Source organism: Capra hircus, chromosome 6, assembly GCF_001704415.2.
Source record: "Capra hircus breed San Clemente chromosome 6, ASM170441v1, whole genome shotgun sequence".
Classification (NCBI taxonomy): domain Eukaryota; kingdom Metazoa; phylum Chordata; class Mammalia; order Artiodactyla; family Bovidae; genus Capra; species Capra hircus.
The window spans coordinates 67,793,689-67,813,027 of record NC_030813.1 but is presented as its reverse complement, the minus strand read 5'-3'; the positions used below and the strand labels follow the sequence as shown (position 1 = coordinate 67,813,027).

At 36.7% G+C, this 19,339-nt stretch overlaps 1 protein-coding gene across 8 annotated transcripts in view; it reads left to right on the top strand.

The window, feature by feature from the left end:
• Positions 1 to 19,339, top strand: part of FRYL (FRY like transcription coactivator) — a 257,732-nt gene that overhangs the window by 165,305 nt on the left and 73,088 nt on the right. For all 8 annotated transcript variants that reach the window (XR_001918189.1, XM_018049433.1, XM_018049438.1 and 5 more), the window contains 10 exons: positions 449 to 535; positions 2,314 to 2,485; positions 2,988 to 3,120; positions 8,470 to 8,577; positions 11,513 to 11,750; positions 12,609 to 12,794; positions 13,062 to 13,148; positions 15,129 to 15,397; positions 17,626 to 17,821; positions 18,565 to 18,689. Coding sequence is in view for 7 of the 8 variants with exons in the window: in XM_018049433.1 (XP_017904922.1) it covers positions 449 to 535; positions 2,314 to 2,485; positions 2,988 to 3,120; positions 8,470 to 8,577; positions 11,513 to 11,750; positions 12,609 to 12,794; positions 13,062 to 13,148; positions 15,129 to 15,397; positions 17,626 to 17,821; positions 18,565 to 18,689 (1,601 nt within the window). In the remaining variant the exon portion in view is untranslated. The remainder of the gene's footprint in view (positions 1 to 448; positions 536 to 2,313; positions 2,486 to 2,987; positions 3,121 to 8,469; positions 8,578 to 11,512; positions 11,751 to 12,608; positions 12,795 to 13,061; positions 13,149 to 15,128; positions 15,398 to 17,625; positions 17,822 to 18,564; positions 18,690 to 19,339) is intronic.

The window sequence follows — 19,339 nt, the reverse complement described above, 5'->3', positions numbered from 1 at the left end:
AGAATTCCATGGACAGAGGAGCCTAGCAGGCTACAGTCCATGGAGTCACAAAGAGTTGGACATGACTGAGCTAGCATGATAACCTAACATATACAGGCAGAGCCCTGTTTTATTTAGTTTGCTTTATTTTTCCTTGTAGATATTGCACTTTTTTTTTTTAATCAAATTGAAGGTTTGTGGCAACCCTGTGTTGTCAGATGATGGTTAGCAATTTTTAAGCAATCACGTATTTTTTAGTTAAGGTTGTGCATTGTTTTTTAGGTATAATACTATAGTACAGTTAATAGACTACAATATGGTATAAACATAATTTTTATATGCACTTCTAAACCAGAAAATTTATGTGACTTGCTTTATTGCAGTCTAGATCAAACCTACAATATCTCCAAAGCATCCCTATAGCAGAAGAAACTTCTAAGATTTTATTGATTGTTTTTCTTTTTTCTAGGAACGTTTGGATTTTGCAATGAAAGAAATAATATTTGATCTTCTCAGTGTTGGAAAATCTACTAAAACTTTCACCATTAATCCAGAGGTAAAAACATTATAGTGATTGACTATCCTATATAATTTTAAAAAAATTTTTTTAGAGCCCAGTTTCTGGAATCAGAACTCTTAGGCTTAAATTCCTAGTTAAAGACAAATTAAAATAAATGTTATTTCCTACTTGTTGGTCCTATTATTCCCTAGTAAACTCCTATTTATACTTTAGATATTAAATTTTCAGATTGTTTAAAGATGTTTTGTGAACTAATTGCTTATTGGACTCTAATGACACTGGAGAATATATAAAATTATTGTGCTGGTTCTTCTCATAATCAAATCTTAGGTATATATTTAGTAGTTTAACAAGTGAGCTGGAAAGTTATTGAAGCTTTTTACTTGTAGGATTTTTAAGTTAGGTTAATAATTATTTCCAGATTTTTAAAGTGAGCAAAAATGACTGATTTTTATAGATGACATGCTTAACAAAATGTCTTCTATGACTATGTGAAATGACCTTTTGATATTTAGACTAATTTCACCAGCGTTATGTCATATGTAAAGACAGGAGTAAAGCTGAAAATCTTGATCTTGGACAAAAATATATATATAAAGAAAAGTTTTATTTTATTCCTGTATTCCAGTGAACTGTCTTACACACCCACTGGGATGCATATGTCCATTTAGCACTAGTGTAGGTCATGAATAGTGACAGCTTAGGCTGAGATGGTATGGTGGATAGAGAGATAATTTACTGAGAAAAGAAACACTGAGAAGATACTGAGTTTGTGGGGAAAGTGCCTTTTGATTTGAACATGGTTAATCTGAGGCATCTTTTTGACATCCAAGTAGAAGTATCAGATTGGTCTAAGGGTTCAAGATCAGAGAAATGAGGCTTAAAATTAGGGGTGCTCTGGTACGAGTGGTAGTTGAAGACATGTAAATATCTGAAATTACTTTGGGAGAGAACGCATAATGGTAAGAAAAGGCAACCTGGGAACTTGCCTTGAAGCAGCATAACGTTTAATACCCAGGTAAAGGCGGGTAAATCTGAAATGCGGGTATATAAGACACAGCCCACAGTGGTACAGATGTAGTCAAGGAAGGCAGTGTTTAGGAAAGAAGAACTCTTCAACTGTGTTCCATGCTGCTGAAAAGTCAGATAGAATGAAGGAAAAATGCCCACTGTTTTGAGCAGTATGCTCACTGATGAGTGAGAGGGAAGTATTAACGGGGAGGGATCATTGCATTATGCTAGTTGAGTATAGTGAACAGGAATCGGATATGTTCAGTTAAAAGGGAAATGTTGAAGGTGCAAGAAAGAGAAGGAATGATTTGATAGTGTAATTTCCCGGTAATGCAAGAGCAGGTAGGATTCTATATAATAACTAGGACTATCAGCACCCCTTGATTGTAACAAGAGCAAAGGAGAGGAAGAAAAGGTGCAGATATAAATAGATCAGTGTACTTTGTAGTGAGAAATTGAGGAAGATTGGTGGTGTTTTGCTATGACGTGGGAGACAAATCATCTACTCAGAGAAGGGAAAGTACAGTATCAGGGTAGTAGAGCTGAGGAAGGAATGGGAGAGTTTTTAAGTAAGCTAGAAAACAGGAGAGCCAGTTGACCTCAGAGTGAAAGAGCGGCACTTGGGAATTGGATGTTAAATTCCAGCGCCTGGGCTGGTTTAAAAAATGTTGAACAGAGAATGTTGTTCATTTTTCTTCTATCCTTCTTCCTCCCATCCCTCACTGTTATTTGATGAGATGTTTTTAGCGTGAAAAAAGAGGAATTTTCTGACATTTTTATTTTGAAACTTTTTTTCTCTGAAGAGAATGAACATAGGCCTCAGAGTCTTCCTTGTCATAGCGGACAGTTTGCAGCAAAAAGATGGTGAACCGCCAATGCCAACGACAGGAGTTATCCTTCCCTCAGGAAACACCTTGCGTGTAAAGAAAATTTTCCTCAATAAAACCTTGACAGATGAAGAAGCAAAAGTCATAGGTTAGTGTTAACTGGAACAAATAAATAATATAGTTTAATGTTCTTTTGTGAAAGTTTATGATCAAAGCTAAAATGAATATATTTGCCTACATACATTTATTTGCCTATGAATGTATGTGTCAGGTTATTCCAGGATATAGAGTGATACAAAATGAATACATTTTCTATAATATCTGTAAATTTTCATGTTAGGAGACTTTGGATTAAATATTTTCTTTAGTTCAGTTCAGTCGCTCAGCCGTGTCCGACTCTTAATATTTTCTTACATGATACTATCCATTGCATCTTGTCCTTCTTCAAATTCAGTTGTGTGCATAATTTTTATACATTTCCTCTAATATACTGAAGCTGATCATCAGGGAGAAGAGTATGTCAAAGTCAGAATTTCTTCTGTAACATCAATAAGCTAATGCCAGTTAAAAGTCAATAACCTTTTATATTTTACAGAGAATAACTAATTATTCTGTGTTTGTAACTGAGCTTTCTTTTTTTCCTCCTCCAGGAATGTCAGTTTACTATCCTCAAGTGAGAAAAGCATTAGATAGCATTCTAAGACATTTGGACAAAGAAGTTGGGAGGCCCATGTGTATGACTAGTGTGCAGATGTCCAATAAGGAGCCTGAAGATATGATTACGTATGTAGTCAGTCATTTCTCTTCATTGCTATTTCAGTTTTCATAAGTATAGAGGGTTGATTCTGCTTGTTTGTTCCCTTACTTTTTCTTCTGGAGTTTGCCCCTGTTGCCATCTGCTGCAGTTTTTGATACAGTGATTCTTTCCACAGGCTCAGTTTTACCTTTTTATGTGCTGTCAAATCAATATAGATATCAAAAGTCACCCTTGATCCATACAGTTCGTTGTCAGTGACAAGGCCTTATGGATAAATCCTAACTACCCGAGATGTGTGTGGACATGGCTGGTTTCAGTCCGTTCAGTTCAGTTGCTCAGTCATGTCTGACTTTGAGACCCCACGAACCGCAGCAGGCCAGGCTTCTCTGTCCATCACCAACTCCCGGAGTCCACCCAAACCCGTGACCATCGAGCTGATGATGCCTTCCAACCATCTCATTCTCCGTCGTCCCCTTCCCCTCCTGCCCTAAATCTTTCCCAGCATCAGGGTCTTTTCCAATGAGTCAGCTCTTTGCATCAGGTAGCCAAAGTATTGGAGTTTCAGCTTCAACATCAGTCTTCCAGTGAACACCCAGGACTGATCTCCTTTAGGATGGCCTGGTTGGATCTCCTTGCAGTCCAGGGGACTCTCAAGAGTTTTCTCCAATACCACAGTTCAAAAGCATCAATTCTTCGGCACTCAGTTTTCTTTATAGTCCAACTCTTACATCCAAACATCACCACTGGAAAAACCATAGCCTTGACTAGACGGACCTTTGCTGGCAAAGTAATGACTCTGCTTTTTAATATCCTGTCTAGATTGGTCATAACTTTCCTTCCAAGGAGTAAGTGTCTTTTAATTTCATGGTTGCAATCACCATCTGCAGTGATTTTAGAGCCCAGAAAAATAGTCTGCCACTGTTTTCGCATCTATTTGCCATGAAGTGATGGGACTGGGTAGCATGATCTTAGTTTTCTGAATGTTGAGCTTTAAGCCAACATTTTCACTCTCCTCTTTCACTTTCATCAAGAGGCTCTTTAGTTCTTCACTTTCTGCCATAAGGGGAGTGTCATCTGCATATCTGAGGTTATTGATATGTCTCCCAGCAATCTTAATTCCAGCTTGTGCTTCCTCTAGCCCAGTGTTTCTCATGATGTACTCTGCATATACGTTAAATAAGCAGAGTGACAATACACAGCCTTGACGTACTTCTTTTCCTATTTGGAACCAGTCTGTTGTTCCATGTTCAGTTCTAACTGTTGTTTCATTACCTGCATACAGGATCCTCAAGAGGCAGGTCAGGTGGTCTGGTATTCCCATCTCTTTCAGAATTTTCCACAGTTTATTGTGATCCACACAGTCAAAGGCTTTGGCATAGTCAACAAAGCAAAAATAGATGTTTTTCTGGAACTCTCTTGGTTTTTCAGTGATCCAGCAGATGTTGGCAATTTGATCTCTGGTTCCTCTGCCTTTTCTAAAACCAGCTTGAACATCTGGAAGTTCACTCTTCACGTATTGCTGAAGCCTGGCTTGGAGAATTTTAAACATTACTTTACTAGCGTGTGAGATGAGTGCCATTGTGTGGTAGTTTGAGCATTCTTTAGCATGGCCTTTCATTGGGATTGGAATGAAAACTGACCTTTTCCGGTCCTGTGGCCTTTGCTGAGTTTTCCAAATTTGTTGGCATATTGAGTGCAGCACTTTCACAGCATCATCTTTCAGGATTTGAAATAGTTCAACTGCAATTCCATCACCTCCACTAGCTTTGTTCGTAGTGATGCTTTCTAAGGCCCACTTGACTTAACATTCCAGGATGTCTGGCTCTAGGTGAGTGATCACACCATCGTGATTATCTGGGTCATGAAGCTATTTTTTGTATAGTTCTTCTGTGTATTCTTGCCACCTCTTCTTAATATCTTCTGCTTCTGTTAGGTCCATACCATTTCTGTCCTTTATCGAACCCATCTTTGCATGAAATGTTCTCTTGGTATCTTGAATTTTCTTGAGATCTCTAGTCTTTCCCATTCTGTTGTTTTCCTCTATTTCTTTGCACTGATGGCTGAGGAAGGCTTTCTAATCTCTCCTTGCTATTCTCTGGAACTCTGCATTCAAATGGGTATATCTTTCCTTTTCTCCTTTGCCTTTGGCTTCTCTTCTTTTCACAGCTATTTGTAAGGCCTCCTCAGACAGCCATTTTGCTTTTTTTCAATTCTTTTTCTTGGGGATGGTCTTGATTCCTGTCTCCCGTACAGTGTCACGAACCTCCATCCATGGTTCATCAGGCACTCTATCTATCAGATCTAGTCCCTTAAATCTATTTCTTACTTCCACTGTATAGTCATAAGGAATTTGATTTAGGTCATACGTGAATGGTCTAGTGGTTTTCTCCACTTTCTTCAATTTCAGTCTGAATTTGGCAATAAGGAGTTCATGATCTGAGCCACAGTCAGCTCCCAGTCTTGTTTTTGCTGACTGTATAGAGCTTCTCCATCTTTGGCTGCAAAGAATATAATCAATCTGATTTCGGTGTTACCATCTGGTGATGTCCATGTGTAAAGTCTCCTCTTGTGTTGTTGGAAGAGGGTGTTTGCTATGACCAGTGCATTCTCTTGGCAAAACTCTATCATCCTTTGCCCTGCTTCGTTCTGTACTCCAAGGCCAAATTTGCCTGTTACTTCAGGTGTTTCTTGACTTCCTGCTTTTGCATTCCAGTCCCCTGTAATGAAAAGGACATCTTTTTTGGGTGTTAGTTCTAAAAGGTCTTGTAGGTCTTCATAGAACTATTCAACTTCAGCTTCTTTGGCGTTGCTGGTCGGGGCATAGTCAAATAAATGCTCTTATTTCCAGAGCTTTGTTCAACAAAAAAGAAAACCTGAAAACCTCCTGGGAACTGAGGGTACAGAGGGAAATAATGTATGAGTAGTTTCTTGTATGAGAAACTGTACCTCACGTCACCCTCCACCCCACTCCCAGGACTGCTTGTCAACACAGAGTTTCCGTTTATTGTTAGGGACTTCCTTCTCAGAAAGATATATTTTATGGCAACAACTTCTTTTACTTGCTAGAAAGTATCCATGTATTTTTTACAAGAGGACTTCTTTATGCTGTTAATATCTGCTTTGTAGGTCTTAGACCACCAAATTGGATTCTGGATCTCTCAATGAATGCATGGTTACTATATACTAGTATATGCTAACATCTCTGTGCGTGCTAAGTCACTTCATCTTGTCTGACTCTTTGTGACCCCATAGACTGTAGCCCACCAGGCTCCTCTGTTCATGGGATTTTCCAAGTAAGAATACTGGCGTAGTTGCCATTTCCTTCTCCAGGGGATCTTTCTGACTGAGGCATTGGACCCTCATCTCTTTCGTCTCCTGCATTAGCCTTGGCAGGCAGGATCTTTCCCACTAGCGCCACCTGGCAAGCCCCAGGAGAGTTTCTCTAATGTGAAGGGGTTCTTTTTCCCCTTGCATTACTTCCTCTGGGAAATCTTCATCCTTTTGGCTGCACTTGCCTCATTTATGCCCATGCATGTGCCCTCACTGAGTTCCTCTGACTGCATATGTTGGATCTTCAGTGACAGCAGTGTCAGCTTGCCCTCATCAGCTGTTTCTTCGGTAACTCCATTAATGTTTGATTTGAATTTCACTTCCAGTGTTCACTTCCTTTTTCCTTTGCTGTACTTTAATTTTTGTTGGCCAACTTACTCTTTTGATTATCCATTTTTGTCCAGTATCACCTGAGTTTTCCACTGGAGACAGGGAATCAACACAGCTACACACTTTTGCCGTGTGAACCGAATAACAGATGTATAGTGACCAATCATGACAGACTTAGACAAAATTGATGTGATGAAATCATTGGTTATGATACACATCTGTTATTTACATCCTGATTTGTAGGCTGAAGAGCTAATAGGGAAGCTTGGCTATACAGTTACTTTCAGTTAATATCAGGTAACAGAAAATTGAACCACTCTGTTGGGGACTGGTATTATTTGACTAAATTATGGTAAGTAAAATCATGCATATTGGGACAAAGCTAAGAGAAGACTGACTGTATATAAAATCACTAAAAACAAGTAGTAGATTCATAGCCACTATAATGAATACTGACCCCAAAACTCTTAAAACATCCCAATTCTTTTCTATATAAAAATTGTTTTATTGGGCCAGCTGAAGGACAATTTGTGTCAAATAAATTAACAGCTTTCCCTTGAAATATAGAGCACAATAAAAGCCAGTATATAAAAGGTTAGATATTTAAAATAAATAAATAAAATCATTGAATAACTAGGGAAAATACAGGTGAATTAAATTCTATCAAGCATATGGAAGATCCAGGATTTCCAAATTTCACATATTTTATTACATAAACAATATGCTTATTTTTGTGTGTGTTTGTATATTCTGAAGTAAAATAAAAAGACAAGAACAAACAATACCACCAGTGGTATATGAGAATGTCTGTTTTCTAAAACTCCTGTTAGTATATGATCTTGAAAATAAAGAAAAATTTTTGTTAATTTTATAGGCCCCCCAAATAACTAATATTAGGTTATTTAATATCTATATTATTTATTTTAAAAATTAAATATACATCAAATGTTAAATCAGAGATTTAACTTATTTGAAACAATTAATAAATAATATAAATGTATATGTGTGTGCTCAGCTATGTGTGACTCTTTGAAACTCCATGGACTATATAGCCTGCCAAGCTCCTCTGTCCATGGAATTTTCCAGGCAAGAATACTGGGATGGGTTGCCATTTCCTACTGCAGGGTATCTTCCTGACCTAGGGATCAAATCCGTGTCTGTTGTGTTTCCTGCATTGGCAGGCAGACTCTTTACCACTGCACCACCAATAAATAATTTGCTTAATATTTACTATTTGAATATTTGTTATGCTTGTTTTCTTTTTTAAAAAGTTTTTTAATTGAAGGTTAGTTGATTTATTACAGTGTTTTGTTAGTTTCAGGAGTATAGAAGGGTGAATCAATTATATATCCACTCTTTTTTAGATTCTTTTCACATGTAGGCTATTACAGAGTATTGAATAGAGTTCCCTGTGCTATGCAGTAGGTCCTTATTAGTTATCTATTACTAGTCATCTATTATTAGTTATTAATTACTAATTACTGAAAACCTTTTTTTCTTGTTAGCTGTGTTTTTTTCCTTAATTATATATTTTTTTTGCATTTATAAACTGATAGTTATTTACTGGAAATGTATATACTCTTTTTATTATGTTAAATACATTAAACTTTTGGAGGTGGGCTCATATTTTCTGTAATAATTTTTCTAAGTTTGCTTTCATTGTTTGATGTATGTAAGATTCATTTTATTAAGTCCTCTTGTAATCTGTTTTTTAGCGGGGAAAGAAAACCCAAAATTGACTTGTTTAGAACTTGCATTGCTGCTATTCCAAGGCTGATTCCTGATGGTATGAGCAGAACTGACCTTATTGAACTGTTGGCAAGGTAAATGAGAATTCCTGTTTGTGAGTTTAACTTTTATGTCAGTCAGTCTTTTTAGATTTCTAAAGCATCCCATTACTATTATCACTAAAAAAAAGTAGTGATAAAGACATTTTTAATCCGTGGATAACTCTCTAAACTCCCATTTTTGTCTTTTGTTTTGTTAACACATTCTCCTTACTCATCTTTCAACTTCTAAAATTCTTCTGGGTTCCCCTATAAATCCTATTTTTAAATTCCTTGCCTTTCCATCTAGTATTTATTATTTCTTGGGATTTATAGAACATGTTCTGTTAACATATGGACATTATCAGTGTGTAATGACACTCATTAGGCAATTAATTATTGTGTTAACTCCTGTAGTCCTTTCTTTAGCACCTAAGATGATGACCAGGTCTCATTTTCACTTTTTTTCTCTTATTGCAGAGCCCATAGAGTTCAAGTTTTTATCTCTTTCCTCACTAGGCTATATAAAAAGACTAATTAATATGACATCCAAACTTAGATACCAGTTCCTGGAAATAATTCTAAGTTGAAGTGATGGCCTTTTAAAAAACTGCTTTGCTGATACAGTTGGGGATTCTCTTTAAATAAGGAGCCAGCAGACTTTTTTCGTAAAAGACAAGATAGTGACTGTTTTAAGATTTGTGAGTCACGTGGTCTCTGTCACAGCTGTTCATCTCTGCCATTGTAGTGAAGAAGCAGCCACCTGTTAAGGAGCCTGGGTGGATTTGGCCCTTGAGCCATAGTTTACTGGCCCCACCCTAATGGGAAACCAAGCACAAAGACAATCAATGGAGCAGTGATATCTTACCATATTCGAAGATTTTTACTGCTTGCTGAACTCTTATTACTAAGTGTTAAGTTAAACTCACAATGAATAAACAGTTAATAGACTGCTGTAGCAGCCTTTCCCACGTCCCTGGTCACAGAGCATTTCAAACACCCATACACTACCCACCCTCAGCTCTTGAGGGTTGCACTAGGAGATTGAATGGTATTGGGTGAGGAGGAGAAGAAAGAGGTCACTTTGAAACCTGGCACCGTGAGATAAAGTCATCCCTTCCCACTGTATCTCTTAACTCTTGCTATAAATTAGATTGCAGAGTTAACAAAGTTCCTGTCAGCATTAGGGAGGGAAAACAAGTTTAATTATTTATAATATTATTCCTTGAGAAAGCAGTAAACAAGTGTCATTCACTTCTGCTCTTACGCCTCCCACCTCAATTTACTTCACCATTTTGTGGATGGCAGTCCATATTCCCCACCAAAGTGAAGTTGCATCCGCAAGGGGCAGCGGTGGAGGAGCTGAGTAAAGGAGCAAACATCTAGCCAGTGGTTGACAATTTGCTTTGCTATTGACTTTGCTTCTTTCCCCTGTGATATTTAATTTATTTTGGCAGAAAGAAAGATTCCCGGGTCTGCTTATTTTGTCCCTAGCTCCTATCATTTGGAATTGTGATGTCTAAATCTTATTTACTTAGAATAAAGCAAGCAAACAAACAGAGCAAAGATACACTGTAAGTTTGCAGAGCTGTCTGCTGTCTCCAGGGAAGGTTCACTAGTTCTCCTGCCAGAAATGAATCAGGCCCCTTTCTCTGCATGGATATATCCCGGGTCACACAGAGAGGTGTAAATTCATGGATTTATGGAATGTTGAACAACCCTTATAGCCAGCAGCATGGAGTTGGTCACTCTCCTTTCCCACAGTCTCTCCTTTGGTGCCACTATCAGAGACAGAACACTGGACTGAGACCCTTGATCTGGCCCTGTGTGGCATTTGCAGTGTGCTGCTATAAATGCTGCTGCTTCATGGCTCACTTCCGGGTCTTTCTATTAAACAATTGTAATACATTTTCTCCACAGTCTCAGTATCAGTTGAAGGTTAGCTTAGTGAAGACCAGAACTGAGTTCAGCAGGGCGGAGACTGATATCACACAGCGTTCTTCCTCTATCATTGAGGATAACTCCATCTTTTCAGCTGCCCAAGCATGTAACTGTGGCATATTTTTAAATATCACCTACTTATCTTTATTCATTCAGGCTGTTTCTAACCCTGATACATGTGTCTTGATGGTCAATCATGTAAATAATTCTCTGTAGCCCCAAACAGAAACTCTTAGTCATATAGCATTAAATATTAGTAGTTTCATTGCTGCAGCCATCTTTTATGATTTTCTTGTTTATCAAAATCCTTTAACTAATATTACATTCCTGTCCTCATATCTTATTGATGTCTTTAAAAGGTAACTATATATAGCCTCTCCTATAATTTGCTTAACGTAAATTCTCTTGAAGACTTCATGTGTTACTTTTTTTTTTCATCTTCTTTCTAGGCATACCCCATTTATGAAGTTACAGCTTAATTCTCATTTTCATTTTCAAGAATTATTTCTGTTAAATTCATTCCATCTTGATTTGTATTTTTTTCTTCACAATCAGGCATCTTATGTTTAACTGTAAGCTCAGCAGCGTGAAAGGAGCAATAGAGATAAACTGTCCTTTCCAGTGATAGCATAGGACTAAATCAATGTGAGCTAGTACTAAGGTATTATATAATTCAGCATAAATTTGACTGATTATAGAATAATATATGGCATTTTAAGGATTAAAGAATTTTTAAAATGTAATTCTGGTTCATTAGTCTGTGTTTTCTAAAGTACAGCATTTGAGTTATGATCGAACTTACTATTGTGAGTTATCAAACTTACTATTCTGATGCCAACTGATATTAATAGATTGACATGTGAATTTAAATAAATGAATATAGGTTAGCATAAGGACAAATACAGCATAAAAAGTGAACATTGGTTCCTATTTTCTTACTTCTTAAGAACCAATTGAGAGGATGTATTTTTTAAATTTAGTTTTGAGTTTTAGATGATAAAGCTCTTTGGAAGGTTTTTGAGGTTTGCTAATGGAATTTTGTTCTTGGTAGGCTCACAATTCATATGGATGAAGAACTTCGTGCTCTGGCTTTCAATACTCTGCAGGCACTAATGCTTGATTTTCCAGATTGGCGTGAGGATGTCCTTTCAGGATTTGTTTATTTTATTGTTCGTGAAGTGACTGATGTCCATCCCACACTTCTTGATAATGCTGTAAAGATGTTGGTACAATTAATAAATCAGTGGAAACAAGCAACCCAAATGCATAACAAAAACCAGGACTCGCAGGTACCAGACTCTTTCATAGTGTTCCTCTGTGCATGGTCAGTGGTAAATGACTGGTTATAATGTTAAAACATATTGACTCCCACAAAAATTAGAAGTTTCATTAGTTTTACTTCCTTTCAAAATGTTTGTAACCCCTTAAACAGAACTTTCCTATAGTTTATGTATTAAATATAGAAATTAAATTCTTCCTTTGGTAATAATTAGTTTTCAATGAACATACAAAGTGGAGACAATTCTAACTCACATATAGGCTGTTTCCAATATATTGAATGCTGGTATAATAAAAAATGTTGATAGCCTTTCAGTTGAGTTATTTGGTTGCTTATCAAAGGCACCAGTGGTCCCCATTTCACATATACAGTATATGTGCTTCTTAACCGAAAAGGGTGCTCAAATTATTGATTCGTGAAAATGTAGAAGCTGTAGAACCTTGGATATTAGAGCTGGATCATCTAAGCCAACCCAGCTTCTCAATGTGCAATGAGCCTGCACATCACCATCTCCTAGGTGATGCCACACTGCTGGTCCAAACTTTGAGTACAAACGATGCCATTCAATCCTTCATTTTCCATATAGAAATGTTGGACCAATAGTGATTAAGTGTCAACTCTAAAGCTTTTTACAAAGTAGCCAGAGAATGATAGAACTTAGGTACATTGCATATTCATGTGTTTTAGACTGTCAATTAAATGCTTTTTTCACTATATGATGTGAAATTTTTTATAAATTAAATGTTATTTAAATGTCTTGAGCTGAGGCAGACCTGTAGCAGTCATTTTTATGATTTGCTTTACTCTTTACTAATTGTTTTACTGGAATACATACTTTTTTTTTTTGACTTGTGTTTTATTTTTCAAGCATGGTGTAGTTAATGGAGCCTCTCATCCCCCTCCTCTGGAAAGGAGCCCATATTCCAGTGTATTCCATGTGGTCGAAGGGTTTGCACTCGTCACTCTCTGTAGCAGCCGACCTGCCACTAGGAGATTAGCTGTCAGCGTCCTTAGAGAAATACGGGCTTTATTTGCACTTTTGGAAATACCTAAGGTAAATTTTAGATATTTCATTCAGCTATCTAATGAAAATACTTTAAAAACTATCCTTTTGTCCATCTTCGTTCCATTTCTGTTTTTACCATGCTGGTATAATTTACTTTTTAACAAGATCTTTTTGAGAGGTTCTAAGCTCACCTGCCTGCCTTCTATTCCATTTGTAACAGATAGGGCTAAAGTATATTTGTAATGTTTATCTAGGTTTGGCTGCTGTTCTTAAACATTCCTAAACTTTAATAGACATGTGATGTCTTTTTTATAGGGTGATGATGAATTAGCCATAGATGTGATGGACAGGCTGAGCCCATCCATTCTTGAGAGCTTCATTCATCTCACTGGGGCTGATCAGGTAACTGTAATGATTTCATGCTATTCAGCAATGTTATGAAACTTAAGATGTACATACATACATACCTGAGTTTCTTTTACAAATACCATGCATTAGAAAGTATTTGTGAATAAAAAATAATTTTTAAAAAGTGGCATACACAATGTGGCACTACTTAATGCTATGGTTAGTACTCTTCCCCACAAAACTATAAATATTTTATCTTTGTAAAATTCCAATCTTTCCAATCTAAGAAGTTTCTATTAAATCTGAAGTTGTAATTGACTACTGTTTGCTATTGATTATGGCATATAGTATTCTTGACCTGTATATGCTGGTTAAAGGGCTATCGAAATTTTTTCTGTTGAAATTCAAAGCAAAAAATTTTCATTCTGCACCTTGCAGTAAGTGTATTTCTTTGCTTTGCCATATAAATTCAAGTGCATAGAGTAGATATGTAATATCTTATGCCTGAGTCATATGTAATTTGGGGCTTCCCTGGTGGTCAGTGGTAAAGAATCTGCCTATCAATGCAGGAGATGTGGGTTCGATCCCTGGGTTTGGAAGTTCCCCTGGAGAAGGAAATAGCAACCCACTCCCATGTTCTTGCCTGGAAAATTCCGTGGAAAGAGAAGCCTGGTGGGCTGCAGTCCATGGGGTTGCAAAAGAGTCATACACAACTTAGCAGCTAAACAACAGCAACATATGTAATTTCACTCATTAGATGAAGAAAAACACTTCATCAACACATACATTACTAAGAAAGCTTATGCTATCTTTCTTAGTTTGGTTTGGGGGAGAAAGGACATATATGACGTTTTCAAAACTGATAAGAATAAGTATCAAACTTTACTAATTGAAATTATTTTTTTCCTGTTTTGCAATACCTGCGCAAGAAGTTTCTGTGCTTTCTACATAACTCTTGACTCTTACAACTCAAAGTTACATGTAACCAAGAGAGAGAATAATAAAATTCTGTTCAATTTAAAGAATTCTGTTTTAGATTATTAACTATGACTTGGCCAAGAAGAAGAGAAGTGAGTGAGTCTCTTCTAGTGCCTAAAGCAGTGCCTGACTGAGAGCAGGTCCTTTGTAAATATCTGTTGAATGATCAGGTGAATCAAGCCTCTGTTCAGTTTTTAAGACTCTATTTTTTGTTGTCTATTGAATCAAAAATAATTTGCTCTGAAGTCTTTATCTCTTCATTTTAAGAGCTTGACTATTATTGAGCAAATATTTGAGAATGTGTAGCTCTTCTTGCCTGGAGAATCCCAGGGACAGCGGAGCCTGGTGGGCTGCCGCCTGTGGGGTTGCACAGAGTCAGACACGACTGAAGCGACTTAGCAGCAGCAGCAGCAGCTCTGGAGAGGAGCCCATTTTCCAGTCTGTTCCACTTATGCAGACATAGTACACAGTGGCTCCCCTGATACCTCAGATAGTAAAGAATCTGCCTGCAATGTGGGAGACCCAGGTTCGATCCCTGGGTCGGGAAGATCCCTTGGCGAAGGAAATGGCAACCCACTCCAATATTCTTACCTGGAAAACTCCAGGGACAGAGTAGCCTGGCAGGCTACAGTCTGTGGAGTCGCACAGAGTCGGACATGACTGTGCAACTGACATTTTCACTTGTCTTGCAGTGCACATCAGCATGAAAGTTAATGGTTCATTTTTGAGTTCTCTAGCATCTTGAGTATCCTGTGAGTTGCATATTCATACAAGAATTACATAAGTGGTGATTCTTAACCATTTTGGTTTATAGATCTTTTTGAGACTAATAAAAATTACATAATCTCTTCTAGAAAACTGCATGTGAACAAAAACCTTATATGCAACTTCAGGAATTCTGTACCTCCTTAAATGTATCTCAGACTTCATATTATCCCTGTTTAAGAATGTTCTAGAAACTACCAGTAGACCACTTTTATAGTTTAAAGCAATTTCTATGGTAAAACTTATGAAAGTTGTTGAAATATGCAATAATGAATTTTTTTCTCTGCTTAGACTACTTTGCTGTACTGCCCGAGCTCAATAGATTTACAGACATTAGCAGAGTGGAATTCCTCTCCCATTAGCCACCAGTTTGATGTGATCAGTCCATCACACATATGGATATTTGCACATGTGACCCAAGGCCAAGACCCATGGATAATAAGTCTCTCCAGTTTTTTAAAGCAAGAAAACCTTCCAAAACACTGCCCTACAGCTGTGAGCTATGCTTGGATGTTTGCCTACACAAGGCTTCAGTTGTTATCCCCACAAGTTGATATAAAGTAAGTGATTTTCCTAATGTAAATTTTACAGTATATAGGCTGTCAGCCTTCATAACACATGCACTTGAAAAGTTCTACAAGTTGGAAATCCCATAAATGACATGCCATAATGTACTGGTGTGTTAAGGAGGACAATGAAAGTTATAAAGGATATAGTCATATAATCCTTTCATTCTTTTTGTATAATTTGGTCTTACAAATTATAATTGTTCATTTTCTTAATTATCACACTGCTTGGTACATATTTTGTGTTCAATGAATGAATGAATGAGGAGAGAGTCTGAAGATGAATATGGATGTGGATATAGATAAGCTTGTAGATAGAGGGTGGGAAGTGAAGGGAAATGAGTTCAGTGAGTTTCTGAGCATGATAGTTAAGGGTAACTGACAATGTGACAGAGAGTTGACCATGGCTTTATAAACTGCAGGTTAGTCTTATTCTTAAATTGCAAAGAAAATTTGTTTGAAAAAGCATATATACGTTTTTTGGTTTTGTTTTTATTGTTTGTATATATGCAATGGCACCCCACTCCAGTACTCTTGCCTGGAAAATCCCATGGACAGAGGAGCCTGGTAGGCTGCAGTCCATGGGGTCACTAAGAGTCAGAAACGACTGAGCGACTTCACTTTCACTTTTCACTTTCATGCATTGGAGAAGGAAATGGCAGCCCACTCCAGTGTTCTTGCCTGGAAAATCCCAGGGACGGGGGAGCCTGGTGGGCTGCCGTCTCTGGGTTCGCACAGAGTCGGACATGACTGAAGCGACTGCCAGCAGCAGCAGCATACATACATGTTAATTATATATTGATACAGATTCTCAGGTATTGTTTATTGGATGCCATTTTTTTTTAATGAAGATTGACACTTGCCACCTTGTATAACATTTATGAACTTATTTAGTCTCCTTTATTTTATGATATTTTAAATGATAAAATACCTCTCCTACCACCTAATATACACTCTCCTACCACCATTCCCTGTATCCACTTTCTGCTCTATTTTTCTTCATCAAACTTCACACCATCTGACACTTTTATTTCTGTGTTGTATATCTCCCCTAGCACACATGATGGTGATGATTTTTTTAAACAGGTTTTTTTGTTCTTTTACTCCCATCACAGTGCTCTGAACCTTTTTTAAGATACTAAGAAACTATTGATGAATCAGTGGCATGATATGTATTGTTTATCTTAGTAGATTATAAGCCTACTGAAGGTGAGGACTAAAACTTAGTATTTTTCCTGTTTTGTTTTACTCTCAGTCGTTAATCCCAACAGAATTTTCTGTTCTTGAGAATATTTATGGAATTGTTCCAAAATACTTTAGTGGTCTAATCTCTCAAAACAGAAATTTTAATAGAAGCTTTAAAAATGTAGATATTCTTTGACTCTGCAATTCCAGTTTCAGGAATTTACCCAAGAAAATAATTAACCGTTATTATAATTAAGCATATATTCAAATGTTTAATATTGTGTATAATAGGGAAAAATTACTGTTAGCTTAAATATCCAACAGTGAAAGTGTGCCTCTATAAATCATAATAATCTGTATGATATATGGTCATCAAAAGTGAGGTCATGGAAGTATATTTATTTACATGAAGGATGTTTCAACATATATGTTAAATATAAAGAGCAAGTACAAAACAAATAAAGTAATATTATTCAGTTTTTATAAGCTAAAACAGATATATTTATACCTTTATTCATGTGTCTGAATTGAAGATGAATAGAAGAATATATAGAGCTTATTTTGGTGTTGGATTAATGGTGATTTTCATTTTGTTTTCACTTTTTTCCTCTACGTTGAGTATATATAATGTTATAAAATGTGACCTGATAAAATATTAACTGTACCCACAGAAATAATAGATTATGTTAAAATGATCCTATAATGTTTTAACTTTCAGTCTTGTATTTTACTCATTATATCTTATTCCACAGAGATTCAAGGGTAGTAATAAATACTTTATGCTAACTGTCTCCCCTAAATTGGTAGAAATTTACCTTTAGTTGGACTTCCCTGGTAACTGAGATGGTAAAGAATCTGCCTGCAATGCAGGAGACTCGAGTTCAATCCCTGGGCCGGGAAGATCCTCTGGAGAAGGGAATGGCCACCTGCTCCAGGATTCTTGCATGGAGAACTCCATGGACAGAGGAGCTTTCTTTAAAAGAAACTTTTTTAAACACATGTTATTTACATCTACCTGTTTTTCTTCTTTTTCTCAGTAGCCCCATCAATGCTAAGAAAGTAAATACTACCACAAGCAGTGACTCATACATTGGCCTGTGGAGAAACTACCTGCTTCTTTGCTGCAGCGCAGCGACCTCCACAGCATCCTCAACATCTGCGGGTTCTGTGAGGTGTTCTCCTCCTGAGACGCTGGCGTCCACCCCTGACAGTGGCTACAGCATCGATTCTAAAGTAAGTTGTTGAGTTCTGTCATTGAATCCAAATGACAGCATCAAAGGAATGTTTTAAAATTTCTTTTTCAGGACAATAAAGTAACTTGATTGAAAAGTGTATTAGTTACAGGCACTAATACTGAAAATGGTTCAAGAAATCCCTGCTACTATTGGGTTGGCCCAAAAGTTCCTTCAGGTTTTCCATAGCAGTGTATGAAACCCGAACGAACTTTTTGGCCACCCCAATGTTTTAAGGGATGCTTAGTTGGAACCAATAATATATAAAGTTTTTCTTTTAGAATTTCCCTAAATTATGTAGTAGGACAAATAACTTGATAAGAACAGTGATAAGGTCTCCATGATATGAAATAAAATATTATCAGATGGTTGAAGGAAACTGACAAAACTTAATACTGGGTGTTTAACACTGATGATTCTTTTAGAAGTAGTTTTTTGTTTTTACTTATTTTTACAGGTCAAAAGAAATAGGCTAAGGGAGGGATTCAGCCTGTATTACATGATAGTGAGTGTCTGTAAGAAATTAAGAGGCCTGCAAATCCCACTTCTGTTAACAAATTTGTAGTGAGCAAATTCACAGTGACCCTTTTAAGCTGATGTGCATTAGAGGTGAATTCTGAAGCACCATTCATTCTAAAATGTCATTATTCCATTGTCTGTGACCAAATATTGTTGAAATGTCATATTATTTATTTGAATGTATTATCATTAGTGGCTACTATAAATACAATATCTTTTTTTCAGATTATTGGCATCCCATCCCCTTCATCCTTGTTTAAGCACATAGTTCCAATGATGCGCTCTGAGAGCATGGAAATCACTGAATCCCTTGTTCTAGGTCTTGGCAGGACCAACCCAGGAGCATTTAGGTATTTATCTTTATATGTTTCTCTATGTAGTAAAATAGTAAATGTGGCTACTTTTTGAGAAGGCAAGGTAGCATACTTATCAGGATAGTTTCATATCGATCCTGACTTTTACCAGCTAGCTAGCCATTTAACATTTATCAGGTCCTTTAATTTATCTGCACCTTTAATTTCTAATTTTGCTTAACATTTACCCTATTTTCTTCAAAGACTGATTATGAAAATCATATATTATATATAAACATGTTCTAGAGATTATAAGATGCCATGTAAAGGTATATTTTCCCTCCTGTCTTACATAGTGATTCTGTTGCTTGATCTGTTGCTTAAAAATAGTTTTTCTCCTTCTCATTCAAGAGAGTGACTATTCTTACAAGAATTATTCATGTACATATTTTATATCATTCTTGATGTTTTTAACAATCATAAAGCAATTCTTCATTTTTGCCTGAGTTTCTTCTTTGTTATTGCTGACTATATCCTGAATTAAAAAAAATATTTATTTATTTATGGCTGCGCTGGGTCTTCCTTGCTTTGTGCAAGTTTTCTCTAGTTGCAGCGAGCATGGGCTGCCCTTCACTGCATAGTGTCGTCTTCTAATTGCCATGGCTTCTCTTGTTGAGGAGCACAGGCTCTAGCATGTGCAGACTTCA